Genomic DNA, 21,604 nt, shown 5'->3' with positions numbered 1-21,604 from the left:
GAAATATGTTGTCACCTTGGTTAAATTGGTGGTAAGTTTGGACATTTTTCTCCTCAAGGTCAGAATCTCAAACCACTTTTCTTGGGGTTCCTAATTTTTCTTGTTTTTAATGTTTCACTTATTCGTAAAACCTTTATAATGAAACAAATCCAAAATGTATAACTTCAGAATGCCAGAAAATGAGTTTCTGATACAGATACAGTAAGCGGCCACTATAAGGCTCTGGCCCAGTAGCACCGTGAGGAGTGGTGTATCATGCTTTACGTGGCAATGTGGATGTGGTCTGGCAGATGTCAGGTTTATTGTATAGGAGGACTTATGGTCTGGCTGGTTCTTCTGGTTTAGAATGGGTCTCTTAATCTAATCTAATTTTAATCTTAATCTTAATCATAATGCTACAGCATAAAATGTATGCCTTTCTGGCATCAGTTTAGAGAAATAAATCAATATTAATATTGCATTATATTTAAATTGCATGCATGTGATGGGATTATGAGCATTTATTGTATTTGGTTTGGAAGCTGACGAAAGCTATGGCTAATTTAATCATTGTCAACATTTTGGCTCTTTCTTTCTGGCAATTAACATTTAAAATCTGTTTATATTTCCCCAGAACTCCAGGATGCTGTGTGTGAATGATGAACTGTTCATTAAGCCTATCGGGTCTTCCAGCGCTTTGGTCACCGTGATTCTCCTTCTACTGGCTGAATGTAGAGGTAACTTACACAAACATCAGCACCAGGTGAAGCAGTACAGTATAAAAAAAGTCCTTCTTTTACTTAAAATACCACTTATCACAGTCAGCAGTAATTCTGTACACAAGTTCTGATTGTAGGATTTCACAATCTGTGTCTTTCCAGGCCAGTCTCTGGGGGTTGGACCAGCTCAAACAATAGTGACTTTACTTGGTGAAGACGTCACCTTGCCATGCCACCTGGAACCTGCAGCTGATGTTTTTTCCAAGAGTGTGGAGTGGGGGAGACCTGAGCTGGAACCCAGATTTGTCCACATGTGGCATGAAGGTAAAAACTTTCTGGTCAACCAAAACCCGTCTTACAAAGGAAGAACATCGCTGTCCATTGAGAATCTGAGGCAGGGAGACCTTTAACTGAAACTCTCTGCAGTGAAACTCTCCGATAAAGGAATGTACAGATGCTACTTTCCCTCAACTCCCTCGTTGGTGAGTGGTCTATCTTTTATGTGCATATTTTCAGAAAGTTTAAAAGTGAAGTGCACAGTTTCTCTGTATCTGGCAGAGCATCATGCTGCTGCGGTAGATAGCCTCCCTCTCCTTGTTTCTGTTCAGGTCCAACACATTTCAGATCAGGTCTAATTTCTAGTTCACTAGCTTTTGAAACAAACTACTTCATGCATTTTAGATTTCAGTTTTAGTGTGAATACTTCTAATACAATATCATCAACTGGAGTATTGGTCAGCTTTTCAACAGTTACATATTTAACCAGGAGAGGGCATCTTACATCTATTTTATCCACCAAAATAGCATTTACATGTGCATTGTTTTTTTAATATGATGTTTACATGGAACATTAAAATACATAACCTGACCAGCTGCATGCAGGTGTGTCTTGGTTACAGAAATCTGGATAAGGTGTTTACATGTGCAAAATATAACCAGGATACTTCAAACATCCGGTCTAACCAGGACAACAGTGTACATATAAATCACTCTATTTTAATGGTAGACTTGTCCCTGTATATAAATGTGTGCAATGTATGTTTTTCAAAATGTCTCCTCTCTGCCATCACCAGGTTCTGTCTCCTCACCGGTCATTGCAGGGATGAAACTAAACAGCAGCAGCATGGTTCTACAGTGTGAGTCTAAAGGCTGGTATCCAGAGCCTGAGGTGGTCTGGCTGGACGGTGAGGGAAACCTCCTCTCTGCTGGACCTACAGAGACAGTCAGAGGTCCTGATGACCTCTATACTGTCAGCAGCAGAGTGACTGTGGAGAAGAGACACAGCAACAGCTTCACCTGTAGAGTCCAACAGAAGAACATCAACCAGACCAGAGAGATAGAGATCCAGGTTTCAGGTGGGTTTTTACTCTCTAATATCCTAATTTTCTCAGCCTTGAACAGAAGAGTTTTGGTTTTATATGACTATTATTCTGTTGCTGTTTTCCAATTTCAGCTGATTACTTTGTGGATACATCTTCTTCTGCTGCTGCTCGTATCGGCATTATAGTGGTTGCTGTTCTCGTTTTTATTCTTGCAGCTGCCTTTGTTTTGTGGAAATGGAGAAAAAACCAAACCAAAGGTTAGTACTGTTAGTGACTGTGATTGGAACAAACTAGAGTTAGAGTTCTGTGGGTATATCAGCCCAGAGTAAAACAATGTTATTAAGTGTAGTTTAAGAAAATTAATTTTAAACTAAATTCGACATACTTCCCTGTTATATTCATACACTGAAAACAGAGAGAGAGCGGCTCATGACAGTCAATGAGCAACTGGAGGAGATTCAGAGGAGCAATGTGTTTTCAATAACGACTGCTTTTTACTGTAATACTGTGATTTATAACTATTGTGATTATTGTGCCCAAAAGTGAGACATTTTCTTAATTTCCTGATGCAGTCTGTGGAATTGTTTTATATTCCATATCTGCTGATCTATCTGTTGATCTCTGGACTGTGTATATTTGTGTATTTTACAGTGTCTGTCACTGATATCTGATATAAATGTATTTCAGTCAGACAACTCTTGTTTGAAATGTTTATTGCGGTAGGTCAACATAGTAAGACTCACTGCCTGCAGACATGTGTCCATCGAGATATTGGGGAGTGATGAGCAAATACCTTAAACCCCCCACTCGAAACCTGCAGGTGGATGCTGGGAATAGTGGTGGGGTTTACAGAACAGACAACACTGATGCAGGGCAGCAGCAACATTGATGGAGCAGAGGGAGAGCTGGGAAATTTAGCAGCTTAAATAGGCCGTCAAATGGGAAGTGTGTGTTTATGATTAGAGTGAGAGAGAGTGAGGCATGACGTGTGTATAGCCCTGCAGCTCGCAGGCGTCACTCTGTTTTATGTCCTTTTCTTGGATGTGAGGTCGACTTTCTTTGTGAAACATGGAAGAAATGTCCAGAAACAGGACAGAATAAACTTCAAAATGAATGCTAACACATGTCTGTCTCTTTGGTGCTCCTCCTTTATTCTGCAGCAGTGGAAACAACCAGCAGTTGTTTGCATTAAACCACATGACCATAGTTCTCTGTGTGGGAACTACCTCTGCTAAAACAAACCCACAGTGTTTTATCACAGAGCTGTGGAGACAGTGTGGTTATTCTGCACAGGGTTAGCTAGGGTTAAACACAATTAAATAAAGTATGATGTTTGATGAGACAGGGCATAGACAGATACATGGTTTAAAAACACTACAGATATCTTGACCTGTATTCACCTCTTGAGAAACTTCATCTCATCATGAACAGTTGTCAAAGCAAATGAAAGAATCTACTAATAGGCATCACAAAAATAAGAAAAGTTGAATTAGTTCAATAAGACAAATAGGAAATACAATATCGTCATACACACAAGCCAAAAGATAAAAAATCTTAATAATAATAAGTGATTTACTGTGCAAAACAGATTTATAAAATGATATCATATATTTAAAGAAGTCCTTCATCAAACACTGGATAGATGAGTTTACTGCCATTTTTATAGAAGTAAACTGAGATGTTAGAAGTCACAACATCACCCTACATCACAGGAAGGAAAGGAGTCTCCATTGCACTACAGAACCAGCTTTGAATTGTGACTATTATACATTTACAACCAAAGTGATCACCAGTTTCACAAAGACATAAACCAGTGTACCAAGTTGATGGTCAATATATCCATATTATCATTTTATCAGTTACACCCTGATGCTTTTCTAGAGGAGCTTTTTATTTGGTCCACATGATTTGATATTTACAGACTCTACCCACTGATGAGGATTGTTTAATACCATGTTCACATCCTGTGTGATAGATAGTGGAGATGTAAGGACAGTATTTATCTTACTGTGCAGCCAAATAAACTTTAGCTTGAGTCTGATGGCATTTAACAACACACTTCGGCCGACTTTGAGAATCACACTTTACTAGTTGTATTTATGACTCTGACGTGAACACTGTTTAAAAATTAGAAACTGGTAAATGTCGCAACTTTGATGTATGAACGTTACGCGTGTACATCTATAGCTGTGTCTGCTTCAGGTCCAACTGCTCGAACAGTGCTGTTAGCTGACCACAGCGAGTTTATTTTAAACCCACAGCAGCTCTATTTTCATGTTGCTTCAGACATGTGAACAGACATATGCAACAATGTGGTTTAACTGCTGATGAACCACTCGCTCTTAAAAATAGATCCTGGTGCTGCACGTTAGCAAAAGCCATCAGATGAAGGTTAATAATAAAAAACAAAATCATCTAACTGGGCTTCTATATTTCATCTTTTTATCGACTGACCCTAACAACAACAACTTTCTTATTATATAAAAATTATATTGACTTTATTAGACACAAAAAGGTCCATAGCGCACTAAACTGTGAAGGTGCTAAGAAATGTGGTCTTTATGTTTACTCCTCTTTGACTGATTTTTCTGTGAATGGTTGTTGAACATTAATAAGAGTTTACTGTAATATATTTGGTCTTACTTCCTCTATTACATGTGTAAACAGAGTGCATCTGTATGCTCCACCCTAGGCAGATGTTTCTCCTGTCAGTAACCTGTAAGACACAAAACATTCCAATTAAACTTTGCTCAAGAGTCATCATGAGACATACCCATATATAGCTGTGTATTATCAGCGGCTATAGAGAGATGGTAGTCTTCTTCTTTTACAGGTACACCAGTAACATGCAGACCAGAAATCAAACCATTATTAAAACAGGTTGTTGATATTGTATTTTAAAATGAAAGATTCTGTTCAATGATAAAAAAAAAAAAAAAAAAAAACTTTTCACAGTGTGAAGCATCCTAAATTAGGTTATATTTGATATAGCTACAACAAATTATGGCCTATCCACATCCAGCAGACACAGAACAACATTATCATCACAGGGAAGGGTTGCAATGGTCCAATGTGTGCTCTGGTTTGGCCTCCACCACCTCTGGAGGGAAATATTTGCAATTGTTCTGCATTACCCACAATCAAACATATCAACTTACATTGGACTGTAGAATAGATGGCAACATTGTCTCTTAAATTAGGTCTGACTCCTGCTGAAGATGTTTGTCTTGCTGAGCAGCTGGATGATCCTGGATCTGCTAGTATAAAAACCAAAACATGAATTCAGTCAATTACCTATCAGATGAATTTGTTTTTCAGGTATCAGCATTTTCCTAATTTCCTGATGTAGTCTGTAGAATTGTTTTATATTCCATATCTGCTGATCTATCTGTTGATCTCTGGACTGTGTATATTTGTGTATTTTACAGTGTCTGTCACTGATATCTGATATAAATGTATTTCAGTCAGACAACTCTTGTTTGAAATGTTTATTGCGGTAGGTCAACATAGTAAGACTCACTGCCTGCAGACATGTGTCCATCGAGATATTGGGGAGTGATGAGCAAATACCTTAAACCCCCCACTCGAAACCTGCAGGTGGATGCTGGGAATAGTGGTGGGGTTTAAAGAACAGACAACACTGATGCAGGGCAGCAGCAGCATTGATGGAGCAGAGGGAGAGCTGGGAAATTTAGCAGCGTTAATAGGCCGTCAAATGGGAAGTGTGTGTTTGTGATTAGAGTGAGAGAGAGTGAGGCATGACGTGTGTATAGCCCTGCAGCTCGCAGGCGTCACTCTGTTTTATGTCCTTTTCTTGGGTGGGAGGTCGACTTTCTTTGTGAAACATGGAAGAAATGTCCAGAAACAGGACAGAATAAACTTCAAAATGAATGCTAACACATGTCTGTCTCTTTGGTGCTCCTCCTTTATTCTGCAGCAGTGGAAAGAACCAGCAGTTGTTTGCATTAAACCACATGACCATAGTTCTCTGTGTGGGAACTACCTCTGCTAAAACAAACCCACAGTGTCTTATCACAGAGCTGTGGAGACAGTGTGGTTATTCTGCACAGGGTTAGCCAGGGTTAAACACAATTAAATAAAGTATGATGTTTGATGAGACAGGGCATAGATAGATACATGGTTTAAAAACACTACAGATATCTTGACCTGTTTTCACCTCTTGAGAAACTTCATCTCATCATGAACAGTTGTCAAAGCAAATGAAAGAATCTACTAATAGGCATCACAAAAATAAGAAAAGTTGAATTAGTTCAATAAGACAAATAGGAAATACAATATTGTCATACACACAAGCCAAAAGATAAAAAACCTTAATAATAATAAGTGATTTACTGTGCAAAACAGATTTATAAAATGATATCATATATTTAAAGAAGTCCTTCATCAAACACTGGATAGATGAGTTTACTGCCATTTTTATAGAAGTAAACTGAGATGTTAGAAGTCACAACATCACCCTACATCACAGGAAGGAAAGGAGTCTCCATTGCACTACAGAACCAGCTTTGAATTGTGACTATTATCCATTTACAACCAAAGTGATCACCAGTTTCACAAAGACATAAACCAGTGTACCAAGTTGATGGTCAATATATCCATATTATCATTTTATCAGTTACACCCTGATGCTTTTCTAGAGGAGCTTTTTATTTAGTCCACATGATTTGATATTTACAGACTACCCACTGATGAGGATTGTTTAATACCATGTTCACATCCTGTGTGATAGATAGTGGAGATGTAAGGGACAGTATTTATCTTACTGTGCAGCCAAATAAACTTTAGCTTGAGTCTGATGGCATTTAACAACACACTTCGGCCGACTTTGAGAATCACACTTTACTAGTTGTATTTATGACTCTGACGTGAACACTGTTTAAAAATTAGAAACTGGTAACTGCCACAACTTTGATATATGAACGTTACGCGTGTACATCTATAGCTGTGTCTGCTTCAGGTCCAACTGCTCGAACAGCAGAGTGCTGTTAGCTGACCACAGCGAGTGTATTTTAAAGCCACAGCAGCTCTATTTTCATGTTGCTTCAGACATGTGAACAGACATATGCAACAATGTGGTTTAACTGCTGATGAACCACTCGCTCTTAAAAATAGATCCTGGTGCTGCACGTTAGCAAAAGCCATCAGATGAAGGTTTATAATAAAAAATAAAATCATCTAACTGGGCTTCTATATTTCATCTTTTTATCGACTGACCCTAACAACAACAACTAACTTATTATATAAAAATTAAATTGACTTTATTAGACACAAAAAGGTCCATAGCGCACTAAACTGTGAAGGTGCTAAGAAATGTGGTCTTTATGTTTACTCCTCTTTGACTGATTTTTCTGTGAATGGTTGTTGAACATCAATAAGAGTTTACTGTAATATATTTGGTCTTACTTCCTCTATTACATGTGTAAACAGAGTGCATCTGTATGCTCCACCCTAGGCAGATGTTTCTCCTGTCAGTAACCTGTAAGACACAAAACATTCCAATTAAACTTTGCTCAAGAGTCATCATGAGACATACCCATATATAGCTGTGTATTATCAGTGGCTACAGAGAGATGGTAATCTTCTTCTTTTACAGGTACACCAGTACTATGCAGACTAGAAATCAAACCATTATTAAAACAGGTTGTTGATATTGTATTTTAAAATGAAAGATTCTGTTCAATGATAAAAAAAAAAAAAAAAAAAAAAAAACTTTTCACAGTGAAGCATCCTAAATTAGGTTATATTTGATATAGCTACAACAAATTATGGCCTATCCACATCCAGCAGACACAGAACAACATTATCATCACAGGGAAGGGTTGCAATGGTCCAATGTGTGCTCTGGTTTGGCCTCCACCACCTCTGGAGGGAAATATTTGCAATTGTTCTGCATTACCCACAATCAAACATATCAACTTACATTGGACTGTAGAATAGATGGCAACATTGTCTCTTAAATTAGGTCTGACTCCTGCTGAAGATGTTTGTCTTGCTGAGCAGCTGGATGATCCTGGATCTGCTAGTATAAAAACCAAAACATGAATTCAGTCAATTACCTATCAGATGAATTTGTTTTATAGTCTTATGAGAATCTGACATGTGGAGTGCCACAGGGCTTAATTGTATGGCCTGTTTTCTTTTCTGTACATGAACATGAGTTAATTTATAGCTCCAGTTTATTTATAAACAAATTTATATCCAGACAAATTCAACACCCGAAACCAAATGCTAGTAAACGCCAACAATGTTATACATACTTAATAATAATCTTACCTATTTTCTTTCGATGTTTTGTAACAACAGCATATGTCACCATGTTCGGATCAGCAACACTTCCCTCCCCAGGGACTGAATCATAAATGCAAATAAAAGCAAAACTATAATTCTGAATGTGTCTGTGCAATATAATCAGTTTATAATCATGCAGACTAAAACATATTGCAAAAAAAATATTTGAGCAAATTATTTGCTTCTTTAAAGTAAAATAATATTTATAAATTAAAATTAAATATTATTCTGTATGAAGCCACTTTTAATAAATTTCATATGTCAAGATATATTATGTTATTCAAATTGCAAAAAACGATACATACAGTATTGTATAGACTCACCTGAATCTGTTCCTGGTGTTGTTGCCTCCGAAGAAAAGCAGCCCACTACAATACAAAAAACCCCCAAAACAAACAAAAAGTTATAATAATAATAACAAATCATGAAATAAGTACAACAACAATAAGTTAAAAAGCATGACAGTAGCTCAAGGTTTTAGCATAGTTTTAGCTTCAGGGTGAATAGCTGCACTGTTAATTTCATGACGGTGCAGCCTGGTGTTTATTTGGGGCACATTTTGGCATGATTTGATTTAATCAAATGTCTTGCTTCTGTGTGTGTGTGTGTGTGTGTGTGTGTGTGTGTGTGTGTGTGTGTGTGCAAATTCAATACATATATAAAATAAAAAAGAAGATGTGAAAATGCAAAGCCATCATGGCTGAACTGGCACAGAACAGAACTGTATTACAGAGACTTTCATACATATACAAACAAAAAATATTTTTTACCTTCTTTTCTACGACAGTGAATTAATCCCACCACCAACAGCAATAGGGCCAAACACAAAATGGTGAAACCGACTGATAAAATGATGAAGAGATGAGGGGAGCCGTTGCTTGAAGATGTCTCTGGACTCTCTTGACTCTCTTCAGGTGATAGAGTAATATGTGCTGTAACATCATTACACAAGATGGTGTGGACATTTAGAAAACAGAGGTCACAAAAGGTCTACGTCAGTCTGTGAACTATACCATGGCTTTTGGGGGAGCTAACTTTCGATTTTAATGTTTGGGGCACTTGCATTTGCTTCACAGAACTGACTGTGACTATGCTGACTACAAAACAGAGAAATGGATAATTGATAAATGAATAATCCCATTGAGAATTTAAAAAGTATATCTTCTTCTATTGGTGATTTGGCACTCAGTGTCATTTAATAGTTTTGTTTTTTCTGAATTGATGTGTGATAAATAATGGTCTAATATTATGCATGATTCATGATATGAAAATACAGAAACACAGAAATGCACGGCACAAATAAGTTATTGTCAATATTGTAGAGACCCCCCAATATTTTACAAATCGTGTTTTCAGGGAAGCTCATTTCTCATTAAGAGGAGCCAAGTTTCCCTCTGGCTCCTCTGTAGTTCGCACCCTGCCTGTAAGTGCCTACTTCGGACCAACAGATCAACAATGGACAGAATCTGTCTTTTATGGGCAGGTTGCTATGAAATTTAGTGACCACATTAGTTCTTCCTATAAGGGGATGAATACTTAATATTTTAATTTTAACATCCTGAGTACCGCTATCACCGCTAAATAAAAATTATATTTACTTGTGTATCTTTTCTCACCCTGAATATCATACTCAGTTGCAAAAACAAAAGTTAGTATTACACAAGTTAATATATTTCACAACAGGCTGATATTTCACATTTTTAAAAAATCCTAAAGACAAGCCTGGTCTTTCAACAAATTAATGATTTTATTTTATTTTCTCTCACCTCTGACAGCCAGCCAGCTCTCCGCTGAGTCCCCGGCTCCAGAGATGCTGCACCTGTAGAGGCCTTCGTGAGATTCAGAAACACCATCGATGGTGAAGTTTCCTTTATATCCAGTCGCACTGAGGAGGCCATCTTTATAGAAATCAGCTGGGATGTTGGAGGCAGTCCTCTTGTTTCTGCAGTAGAGACTCACAGTGTCTCCCTCCATCACAGGAACAGCCGGACTCTCCAGGATCACATCGCCAGCTGAACAACGAGAAGAAAAGTCAATAGTTTTCATATAAACCTTTGCTGTTATGCATGCTCCCAGTGGCTTTTTTAGTTTAGTCAGTAGTTGATAAATACCAGTGACGGTGATGTTGACGCTGTTGCTTCTTTCCCCTTTTTCATTTTCACACCAGTATTCTCCACTGTCTGATGTGAAGGCAAGGTTAATGCTAATGGCTCCTGTTGATTTTCCCCACCGGGTAGTGTTTGTGGAATCTTCCTTCAGCTTCCTCATTACTCTCCATTCAGATGAGGAATCCAACTTTTTACAATTTACAAAGATGGAGTCATATTCAAAGAACTGCAGCCTGTTTGGATTAATGTGAGGAAACGCTGCATCTGTGACAGAGACAGAGAGAGAGGGAGATCCAGAACCATTTTAAGACGCACACATACAAAATGATTTATACTGTTCTGTTCAGAAGCAAAACTATTAAATACACACAAAGGATCTGTTTGTATGCACTGAATTAAAGAACTGCTACTTACCATCTCTCTGAGCATAGCAACAGTTCTGAACATGTACAGCAAGCAACAGTAACCCTAGAGAGACAGATATTAGACCTTAATAGGAGATACAGATGATCTCATATGATTTTTGGTAAAACTTACAATTCAAATGAATAAAGCATTGCATCCAGCTATACATTTCGCTGTTGTGCTATGATTGCATTCTGGACCACAGCTAGTTCATGAAAGACCCCCAAGAAAGAAAACAAGTTTTTTTTAAATGAAGGAAGAGGGTAATACTTGCTTTAATTGAGCTATGATTTCTTTCGAACAATCAGCATATAATTTCTGATTGATTCATTTCACATATTAATACAAAGACAGAGTCAGTACTCACACAGTCTGGTGCAGAGAGATCTAGCCTCCATGTTGTCTTGCTGCTGACTGTCTGAACATCAGACTAAAATACAACTGAAGTATGAAACTAAGACCCTCCCCTTCCTGTTGAGTTTCTAAAGAGGAAGCCACAGCAGAACTATTGTATGCAGACCAAATTAAACTGAACTAGTGTGCTGTGTTTAGGCAAAAGAAAGGGCGGCTGTGGCTCAGAGGCAGAGCGGGTCGTCCACTAATCAGAAGGTTGTTGGTTTAATAAAACATATTTATGCACCTTTTAAGGTATAATGCCACACAAATTATGAAATAAATTATAATTCCTACATTTTGATGTTAATAAATATGAAACTTAATGCATAAATTTAGCAGTAAGGCTAACACAGTTCATATTTCTTTATCATTATTTTTGCTTAATAGTTGCTAAAATAGCTTTTTTAAACTGTTTTGTTTTCCTAAGCCACCTGGTTTTATTAGCAATGCTACAATTTGTGCTGAAAGTCAAACATTGTTGTGCATCAAAATAAGTTTGTTTTCATTAATAGTTGATCAATTTGATACATTTATTTATTTATTTATTTTCATATACTTTATGAATCCCCTATTGGGGAAATTCTTTTTTATTCTCACATGAGCAGTTTCTTGGGGTTAGGTTGCCTTGCTCAAGGGCACCTCGGCAGTGCACAGGAGGTGAAACTGGCACCTCTCCAGCTACCAGTCCACACTCCATATTGTGGTATGTGGGATTTGAACCAGCGACCCTCCGGTTCCAAAGCCAAGTCCCAGTCCCAGCCAAGTTGCGTACAAGCGGGCATGGTTAGGGGGTCTGCAAGGTCACAGCTGCATCCTTCTCCATCAACGTGGGGCATTGATAATAAACTAACAAACTATGATAAAATCTAAAAAATGTTTTGGTAAAGAAATTATGTTTATGTAGAAATTAAAATAATATACCAAAAGACAAACTGTAAGTGGAAGACAAGGAAGTATAAATACTAACAGAAACACATACACACAATGGGTATTACAATTTTTATGGACATGCAGGACAACAGCAAAGATACATGCATTTACTGTACAATATATTCTGCCTCTAAATGAATATTTCAGCCGTATAGCTAATATGCTCACTAAAGGAACACATATTTTATTATGAGTGGGGTCAAAGTACACAGGAGCACATGTAAGTACTTTGGCCGTTAGGCTGCGTTCATCAGGAATAAACTGGAACAGGAACACAGCGATCTACTGTAACAGGTATGTTCACTTTCAGTAACTTTTATATTTTAGGAGGCTGATCAATGCTTCTTCTGCAGTTGGAACATTGTTAACTTCCCTCCCCTCCCATTGGGTTGTCATATTTTAACTGCAACAAAACAAGATTTTTAGTCGGAGAATGTTCTGCCTTCTGAACTCAAACTGTGGAGTAAAAATTACAATTTCAAAACACTTCAAAGTATGAAACGTAGTTCGCACAGTATTATTACACTACGGAGAGCAAAACGCATTAAAGTGTAACCTTTGAAATGTCACCGGAGCCATTTTAGATTCATAAGCGTGTGAGTGTGCAAATGGCCGATGAGTAGGTTTCTGATTATGATTTATGTTAGTTTATTGTCCAGTACACATAAGACACTGGGAATGTGCTGGTAATTAACTCTTCTTTGTGGTTTTTAGAGTTTGAGTTTCTTTTTTTTCTGTCTAAAGTCAAAATCTCTTTTCTACTTATTTGAGCAGCTTTATTTTAAATTATTAATTATTATTACTACTATTATAAAGCTCAATTTAGATTTTTTTATTGTTTAATGACATATCATTTTAATTCTAATTAAGATTTTGATCACATAAACATTCTTCTTCTCCCTTTCTTTGTTACAATTCATTTTCAGAACTCCAGGATGCTTTGCCTGAAAGATGAACTGTTTGTTAAAGTTTTCCAGCACATTGTTGTCGTCCTCCTTACACACTGCTGTGGAGGTAACTTCATAACTTCTATATTGCTGCATATGACAATAAAAAGCCTTTGAACCAAAAAAAAATAGGACTGTGACATTTTTATTATGTGTAAGAACGGATGCTAGGGAGCACCATCGTTTAATATACCTGTGTCCTTCAGGTCAGTCTCTGGTTGGGGGTCCACCTCCTCCAGTAGCAGCATTAGTCGGTGAGGACATCCTCTTGCCGTGCCGCCTGGACCCTGCAGCAGATGCTGTTTCTATGATTATAGAGTGGGGGAGACCTAACCTGAAACCCAGATTTGTCCACGTGTGGCATGAAGGTCAAGATCTTCTGGTGAACCAAAACCCGTCTTACAAAGGGAGGACATCGCTGTCCACTGACAAACTGAAGCATGGAGACCTTTCACTGAGACTCTCCAAAGTAAAAGTGTCTGATGGTGGAACATACAGATGCTTCATACCAAAACTCAGCAGAGAATCGACTGTGCAACTTATTGTTGGTGAGTAAATATTCCAGTCATATAATTGACCTTTGAATGTCTTTCACATAAAAGCCACCATGTGCATTTCAGTGGTTCGCTGCAGGCTCCACTTCGGTTGTGACTTATGCAGTTTATTTGCGTAACTGAGTAAATAGGAGCCTGTTAATTTTAATATAATGGTGTAAAATATATTATTGGACTTTTACAGTCAATTACTGACTAATTGGAGAATTCAATTAGTAGCATACAAAAATAATTCTACAGTAATATGAATACAAATAACATTAATGTAGTGTGTTTTTACAGTAACCGTCACAATGTAAAAAACATTTTTAATTTTTTGTTAAATTACTGAATAGTCACAATGATTTCTTGTCATTTACCATTTTTACTGTATTGTTGTGTTATGTTGTGTAATTCCTGTAAATTTACATTATTGTGTGATAGATTAAATTACTGTAATTGTACATATAAACTGTAGATTAACAACAGACAATAACTGTCTGTAGATTTAAATATATACACAAATATTGTAATTGATCATCTTTATTGTAAATATACAGTTACAGTTATATGATCCAGATATTTCCCCCTGTAATTCCTTGTGAGCAACGATGTTGAAGGGAGACTCTTACAGCATTTGTTTCTCCTGTCACCAGGCTCTGTCTCCTCACCTGTTATAACTGGGATTAACATAAGCAGCAATGCAGGGGTTCTACAGTGTGAGTCTAAAGGCTGGTATCCAGAGCCTGAGGTGGTCTGGCTGGACGGTGAGGGAAACCTCCTCTCTGCTGGACCTACAGAGACAGTCAGAGGTCCTGATGACCTCTATACTGTCAGCAGCAGAGTGACTGTGGAGAAGAGACACAGCAACAACTTCACCTGTAGAGTCCAACAGAAGGACATCAACCACGCCTCAGAGACCTGCGTCCGTTCAACAGTTAATCCTGATTATTTCCACCTTAACACCGGTACTGTAGTTCACATTATTAGGTTACGTTAGCTGAAGCCCTATGTGTAATTCAGAATCAATACGTATGAGATGTTGTTGTCTACATAAAATTACTACTAATAACAGAGTTTATTTTATGTTTTTTTTTTTTTCTGAATTCTAAAAAAGTGGAGTCAAAGACACCCAGATTCCTTTCATATGTCAACTATTTGAGGACAAAGCCTAAGACACTCCTGAGTTCAGGGCAGCATGTCAAATTCACAATGTGCTTTATTCTATGTTTCCTTTGTTGCTTGATAATGTTAATGATGAACCCAATAATCATACATAAATTCTTTGACAGAGACCTGGAAAACATCATGTTATATAAAAGGCATGTAAAATAATATTGTAATATGTAATGTAATGTCAACAATGGACCTTTAAACTCAATAAATAACAGTTTATTTCCATCTTTGAAGAGCTCTTTCTTTGACTGCATCACTTTTGAATGATCATTTCTTTTTAAGGGAATTATCTTCTCCCTGCTTTAACCTGAAAATGCAAGTTGGGGGACTTTTTGTAAGCAATTTTTGGGTATTGGGTTGAGTGCGCCAAGAAAGGAAGGGCGGCTTACATGTTGGCTCAGAGAAACAAAAGCAAAAACAGTTTGGATTTTGACAGCAGCTTCTTTTCTTTCTCTCTCAAATTTAAAGGGCTTTATTAGCATGAACAAAAACATGTTCTCTCTCTCTCTCTCTCTCTCTCTCTCTCTCTCTCTCTGTCTCTCTCTCTCTGTCTCTCTCTGTTTCTCTATAGTCCTCAAATGTTGGCAATGTGCAGGCCCAACAATATAAATTTAGCTGAAGCTACAGTATGAACATTAAGGAAGTTAATTTTAATAATTGTTTTAAATTCATAAACATATTTACGCACCTTTTAAGGTATAATGCCACACAAATTATGAAATAAATTATAATTCCTACATTTTGATGTTAATATGAAACTTAATGCATAAATGTAGTTTTAGCAGTAAGGCTAACACAGTTCATATTTCTTTATCATTATTTTTTCTTAATAGTTGCTAAAATAGCTTTTTGAAACTGTTTTGTTTCCCAAAGCCACCTGGTTTTATTAGCAGTGCAACAATTTGTGCTGAAAGTCAAACATTGTTGTGCATCAAAACAAGTTTGTTTTCATTATTTTTGTTAATAGTTGATCAATTTGATACATTTATTATTGTTATTATTATTATTATTATTATTATTATTATTATTATTATTATTATTATTATTATTATTTTCATATACTTTATTAATCCCCTATTGGGGAAATTATTTTTTATTCTCACATGAGCAGTTTCTTGGGGTTAGGTTGCCTTGCTCAAGGGAACCTCGGCAGTGCACAGGAGGTGAAACTGGCACCTCTCCAGCTACCAGTCCACACTTCATATTGTGGTCTGTGGGATTTGAACCGGCGACCCTCCGGTTCCAAAGCCAAGTCCCAGTTCCAACCAAGTTGTGTACACATTGCATGGTTAGGGGGGTCTGCAAGGTCACAGCTGCATCCTTCTCCATCAACGTGGGGCATTGAGAATAAACTAACAAACTATGATAAAATCTAAAAAATGTTTTGGTAAAGAAATTATGTTTATGTAGAAATTAAAATAATATACCAAAAGACAAACTGTAAGTGGAAGACAAATGAGTATAAATACTAACAGAAACACATACACACAATTGGTATTACAATTTTTATGGACATGCAGGACAACAGCAAAGATACATGCATTTACTGTACAATATATTCTGCCTCTAAATGAATATTTCAGCCGTATAGCTAATATGCTCACTAAAGGAACACATATTTTATTATGAGTGGGGTCAAAGTACACAGGAGCACATGTGAGGACTTTGGCCGTTAGGCTGCGTTCATCAGGAATAAACTGGAACAGGAACACAGCGATCTACTGTAACAGGTATGTTCACTTTCAGTAACTTTTATATTTTAGGGAGCTGATCAATGCTGCTTCTGCAGTTGCAACATTGTTATCTTCCCTCCTCTCCCATTGGGTTGTCGTATTTTAACTGCAACAAAACAAGATTTTTAGTCGGAGAATGTTCTGTGTTTGGGAACTCAAAACTGTGGAGTAAAAATTACAATTTCAAAACACTGAGAAAACGCTTCAAATTAGAAATATATATATTTATTAAAAGTATGAAACGTAGTTCCCACAGTATTATTACACTACGGAGAGCAAAACGCATTAAAGTGTAACCTTTGAAATGTCGCTGGAGCCATTTTAGATTCATAAGCGTGTGAGTGTGCAAATGGCCGATGAGTAGGTTTCTGATTATGATGTATGTTAGTTTATTGTCCAGTACACATAAGACACTGGGAATGTGCTGGTAATTAACTCTTCTTTGTGGTTTTTGGAGTTTGAGTTTCTTTTTTCTGTCTAAAGTCAAAATCTCTTTTCTACTTATTTGAGCAGTTTTATTTTATATTATTAATTATTATTATTACTATTATAAAGCTCAATTTAGATTTTTTTATTGTTTAATGACATATCATTTTAATTCTAATTAAGATTTTGATCACATAAACATTCACGTTTTCATGTTTTATGGCTTTTTTTATTACAGGCACAAAATGTAGGAAGACATAAATAATAGTTGCTGATCCACTGCAGAATACATTGTGCCTTAAATTGAATGTCCAGGGAAAGCAGGTATAAAATATGTGGTGCTGTGTACACTGTTTTATTATCCCCAAGTGTACACAATCCAACAATCCATATAAGGCTGAATTTAAAAGTTACACAGCACTGAGGCAAACTGCCATCAGGCCTTCAGTCATTGTTCAGGGTTCACACAACCCACTATTTTATTTTACATATGTTCTATGGATGTGTCTTCATGAGTCATGGCAATGAAACAAACATAAATTGAAAAATAAATGGACTGTACATATATAGTGCTTGACACTACATGCCACGTTCACCCACTCACGCATTCATAAACTGGCAGACGCTCATAATTAATTCACACACAAAGGGCCAATCCCCTAGAGAGAGGTTTTATTGTTACATGAACTTCCCAATCATAAATGGGGTGTGTTTCAGTTTAGAGTATAATATTTTATATGATAGGTACTCAGATAACAGCCAGCTGGTACAAAGTACAACGTACAGCTGTTAAAATACAAGTAATTTAGCATTAAAATTATGAATAAATAAAAAAAGTGAAGCAGTATTCATCAATGAATGTTGATAATCATCCTAAAACTAAATTTATATTCATCTTTGGATTAATTTTCATGACATGAATGTGCCTGTAATCAGCAAGAAAACACGAAGTGAACACACCTTAATCACAGGGTTACAAATTATTATATTATAGGGCCGTGCTCCTTACTCTTACTCTGTGGTGACACGATTGTTCAAGGCACATCAGGTATGTGGGCTTCTGAAAAATCTGTTCTTGTAATATTTTACAAGATATGATATTTTAGTTTAGTTTATAACATTCTATTCTTGCAAGTTTTTTTTATACTTTGCAGTCACGTGGTTACCATGGTTACCTGGCGGGCAAGAAACATATATATTTTCATATATCCGTAAAAAATGAAAGTCTACAAAAGTACAGATAGCTATCTTTCTTCAAGAGTGGATGGGTTAACAACGCTGTCGTATGGGAGGTGAACATCACCTAACGTTTGCGAATGTTTGCATGTTTGAAGCTCTACACAAAGTGACATCTGAAGTCTTTATCTGAATATGTACACCCTGCCTGCCGCCAATGACAGCTTGATAAGTAACGTTAGTTTAAAAAACCTTATGCCAACCAGACTGTATCATATATGGCTAACAGGATGTCAAACATTGTAGCCTACCTGCTCATCCACTCCACATAGCATCAGACAACAGACAAGAGCAGCTGGAGCAGTGAAATGTCTTTAATCCTGTTAGTAATCTGTTAGGTTGTAACGTTAATGTAGTAGTAATAACTGTACCATAGTAACGTTATGTATGCAAAGTAACTGTAAGTAAGTAGACGCAGTACAACAGTAACATGTATTCTTCTTCTCATCAAATCAAATCACGTACATATGATATATATATATATATACTTCTCTACAGTAAAACTGGCGACGTCCTGGTGAGATCCTTGATTAGTTTACTGGGTTCCGTTGCTGGAGAACGATGTTCTTGCCCGCCAGCTAGTAGCTGTGACGTCACGTGCAAAGTATGAATAGTGAGACAAAAGCAAATCTTACTACAGAAGAAAGCATTTTCTCTACAAAGTATGTTTGTATGACTAACAGCACTTAATAATAATAATACATATTTAATATTGTGTTGGAAATGCTTATGTGTGTTAATACTATGACCCATCCCTAAAATCATTTCCAATATTTTCGTGGCAGAATGGAACAATGTCTTTTGTAACAGCGTGAGCTTTCGATGCACGTTTGGATCAATACATTAAAGTGTCGTTGCTGGAGTCAGTCTGCTGTGTGAACTTGATCTTTTATTTCATTTTGATATATCTATGCTTGATGAAATAAAGAGTAATTTCAATTTTAAAAATTGAGGTAGAATTATTTAAAGGCTGAACTTTTCATGTTAGAGGGATTTGGGGCTTTATTTCCACAGAGGTCTGAACCAACACTGTAATTTATCTGTTACACTTATTTGATACTCACCTAATGGTTGACAAGATATTTTTGTATTTAGTTAACACTGATTGTAGATTGTAGCCCCTTCAGAATGCTTTTTACTTTGATTGCACAACTATGTTATCTCTGTTTTCAGAAGACCAGGATGTGGATACTGAAGCGGAGGATGTCAAATAAATTCCTTTTCGGAGGAGGAATTACTGTCATTTTACTAATAATATTCTGTTGTTCAGGTAATGTACAAAACACAAAAAACACATCAGTAACACACTGGTGTTTCACCACACCATTGTCATCATTAATATATGGACACCCACACACAGCACCTAAAGACATGCACTGATTGTGGAGAGATGTCTGTGTGATGGGGCTGTCACATATTCAGGTGCCTCAGCAGTTAGAGCTTCAGTGCCTTGCTCAAGGGCACTTCAAAAATTTCTATGGTTCATGCTGGACTTAAGTCGACCGCCGGCTAGTTCCCAAGCCAAGTCTTGCAGATTATGTGTGTGTGTGTGTGCTGTGTGTGTGTGCATGTACACACAGAGATGGCGTATTAAGAATTAGCATCCGCTATAAACTCTGTGATATAAATTTGATATGAGGAGGATGGTGAAGATTTGTGGTCATATCTTATTTTTTTCCACCAGGATTAGTGACGAGTTCATCAGAAACAGATGAAGCTCAGTACACTGAGAGACAGCATGCAGGAAGAGATACATGTTCTGCTTTATTCTTATGGATTGCAAGATGTCTGATAATTTCATCAATATGCAAAATGTTTAAGCTGTACCGCCTGTTAGTGTTGAACATCTGTGAATAAGTGTTACAATAGTAAGTACTAATAATAGAAATGGTATTATACATTTAACACCAAACTCTTATCCATAAAACAGCATCTCATATATTTGGGCCAAATATATTTCCTCACTGTTTGTCTGTGTTTTATTATTCCAGCTGATCCATTCAACACTTCACTTCCCAGTTGTATCAGCATTGGTGTGGCATGTGTGGTTTGTAGCTTCTGCTTTGCAATGTGGGAAACGAAACAAGAAAAAAAAAGTGAGTCACAATTTGATTTTACTAATTTCTGAATGTCATGTTATACAATAGCAGTCCAAACATTAGTGTTCATTATCAAATATTGGATTTTTAAATTGCAACAAAGATGGACTAATTTACGCTTCAGTTTGTCATGATCTTTCTGGTGTGCTTCTGTGTCTTGTTAAGGAGAAAGGGAGGAAGTGGCATGGCTTGAGGAAGAACTGGATGAAGTGAACATTATAATTGCTACATCAGAAGAAGTGAAGAAGGAAGAGAAGAAACAAAGAAAACTAATCAAATTGCAGTTGAAGGAAGTAGAGAGAGACATAAAAGAGAGCAAAAGTAAGATTGAGTCTGTAGAGGTTTCAATAACAAACAGTGAGAAAGAAAGGGCAGTGAACAGAGCAGATGAATACTTAAGAGAAAAAACAACCCTAATAGAGACAAAGAAGAAACTGGAAGAAAGAAAGGAAACACTTGATACGCAGCAAATGATCACAGATAAAATACTGCAGGATATAGAGGAGATGAACAGTAAACTGAAACAACGTCAGGCGAGAACTGAAGCACGCCTCAGAGACCTGCGTCCGTTCAACAGTTAATCCTGATTATTTCCACCTTAACACCGTTACTGTAGTTCACATTATTAGGTTACGTTAGCTGAAGCCCTATGTGTAATTCAGAATCAATACGTATGAGATGTTGTTGTCTGCATAAAATTACTACTAATAACAGAGTTTATTTTATGTTTTTTTTTCTGAATGTCAAAGACACCCAGATTCCTTTCATGTGTTAACTATTTGAGGACAAAGCCTAAGACCCTCCTGAGTTCAGGGCAGCATGTCAAATTCACAATGTGCTTTATTCTATGTTTCCTTTGTTGCTTGATAATGTTAATGATGAACCCAATAATCATACATAAATTCTTTGACAGAGACCTGGAAAACATCATGTTATATAAAAGGCATGTAAAATAATATTGTAATATGTAATGTAATGTCAACAATGGACCTTTAAACTCAATAAATAACAGTTTATTTCCATCTTTGAAGAGCTCTTTCTTTGACTGCATCACTTTTGAATGATCATTTCTTTTTAAGGGAATTATCTTCTTCCTGCTTTAACCTGAAAATGCAAGTTGGGGGACTTTTTGTAAGCAATTTTTGGGTATTGGGTAGAGTGCGCCAAGAAAGGAAGGGCGGCTTACATGTTGGCTAAGAGAAACAAAAGCAAAAACAGTTTGGATTTTGACAGCAGCTTCTTTTCTTTCTCTCTCAAATTTAAAGGGCTTTATTGGAATGAACAAA

The 21,604-nt window shown here is 36.8% G+C and overlaps 3 protein-coding genes across 11 annotated transcripts; 2 read left to right on the top strand and 1 right to left on the bottom strand.

Moving 5' to 3' along the window:
- Positions 1-1,431: 1,431 nt before the first annotated feature.
- LOC127360201 (butyrophilin subfamily 1 member A1-like) lies at positions 1,432-2,979 on the top strand. Its single transcript, XM_051394492.1, has 3 exons — positions 1,432-2,053; positions 2,152-2,277; positions 2,744-2,979. The coding sequence occupies exons 1-3, from the start codon at positions 1,723-1,725 to the stop codon at positions 2,800-2,802; spliced, it is 516 nt and encodes a 171-aa protein (XP_051250452.1). The 5' UTR covers positions 1,432-1,722; the 3' UTR covers positions 2,803-2,979.
- Positions 2,980-5,471: 2,492 nt separating this feature from the next.
- Positions 5,472-11,246, bottom strand: LOC127360199 (low affinity immunoglobulin gamma Fc region receptor II-a-like). The gene is made up of 9 exons (XM_051394489.1): positions 11,210-11,246; positions 10,852-10,905; positions 10,441-10,701; positions 10,096-10,341; positions 9,100-9,261; positions 8,653-8,697; positions 8,315-8,389; positions 7,962-8,057; positions 5,472-7,517 (listed from the first exon to the last, which is right to left on the bottom strand). The coding sequence occupies exons 1-9, from the start codon at positions 11,238-11,240 to the stop codon at positions 7,510-7,512; spliced, it is 978 nt and encodes a 325-aa protein (XP_051250449.1). The 5' UTR covers positions 11,241-11,246; the 3' UTR covers positions 5,472-7,509.
- Positions 11,247-12,377: 1,131 nt separating this feature from the next.
- Positions 12,378-21,342, top strand: LOC127360200 (butyrophilin subfamily 1 member A1-like). 9 transcript variants are annotated; one of them, XM_051394490.1, is made up of 4 exons: positions 12,378-12,462; positions 13,095-13,182; positions 13,322-13,663; positions 14,305-15,051. In XM_051394490.1, the coding sequence occupies exons 2-4, from the start codon at positions 13,104-13,106 to the stop codon at positions 14,646-14,648; spliced, it is 765 nt and encodes a 254-aa protein (XP_051250450.1). In that variant the 5' UTR covers positions 12,378-12,462; positions 13,095-13,103; the 3' UTR covers positions 14,649-15,051. The 9 variants fall into 9 exon arrangements, 1 of the variants encoding a protein (XP_051250450.1); XR_007883339.1 differs by lacking the exons at positions 13,095-13,182; positions 13,322-13,663; positions 14,305-15,051 and adding exons at positions 19,396-19,489; positions 20,211-20,315; positions 20,484-21,342 and having other exon boundaries at positions 12,396-12,462; XR_007883341.1 differs by lacking the exons at positions 13,095-13,182; positions 13,322-13,663; positions 14,305-15,051 and adding exons at positions 19,393-19,489; positions 20,211-20,315; positions 20,484-21,342 and having other exon boundaries at positions 12,397-12,462.
- The last annotated feature ends 262 nt before the right edge of the window (positions 21,343-21,604 follow it).

This window comes from Dicentrarchus labrax, unplaced genomic scaffold (genome assembly GCF_905237075.1).
Source record: "Dicentrarchus labrax unplaced genomic scaffold, dlabrax2021, whole genome shotgun sequence".
In the NCBI taxonomy this organism is placed as follows: Eukaryota; Metazoa; Chordata; class Actinopteri; family Moronidae; genus Dicentrarchus; species Dicentrarchus labrax.
This window is presented reverse-complemented; position numbering and strand designations above follow the sequence as displayed.

Coding starts and splice junctions, on each gene's coding strand:
- LOC127360200 (XM_051394490.1), top strand. CDS start 13,104: ATGCTTTGCCTGAAAGATGAACTGTTTGTTAAAGTTTTCCAGCACATT. Junction 13,183..13,321: donor CCTTACACACTGCTGTGGAG/GTAACTTCATAA, acceptor TGTGTCCTTCAG/GTCAGTCTCTGGTTGGGGGT. Junction 13,664..14,304: donor GACTGTGCAACTTATTGTTG/GTGAGTAAATAT, acceptor TCCTGTCACCAG/GCTCTGTCTCCTCACCTGTT.
- LOC127360199 (XM_051394489.1), bottom strand. CDS start 11,240: ATGGAGGCTAGATCTCTCTGCACCAGACTGT. Junction 10,906..11,209: donor ATCTCTCTGCACCAGACTGT/GTGAGTACTGAC, acceptor CTGTCTCTCTAG/GGTTACTGTTGCTTGCTGTA. Junction 10,702..10,851: donor TTGCTATGCTCAGAGAGATG/GTAAGTAGCAGT, acceptor TCTCTGTCACAG/ATGCAGCGTTTCCTCACATT.
- LOC127360201 (XM_051394492.1), top strand. CDS start 1,723: ATGTGTGCAATGTATGTTTTTCAAAATGTCTCCTCTCTGCCATCACCA. Junction 2,054..2,151: donor GATAGAGATCCAGGTTTCAG/GTGGGTTTTTAC, acceptor TTCCAATTTCAG/CTGATTACTTTGTGGATACA. Junction 2,278..2,743: donor GAGAAAAAACCAAACCAAAG/GTTAGTACTGTT, acceptor TTATTGCGGTAG/GTCAACATAGTAAGACTCAC.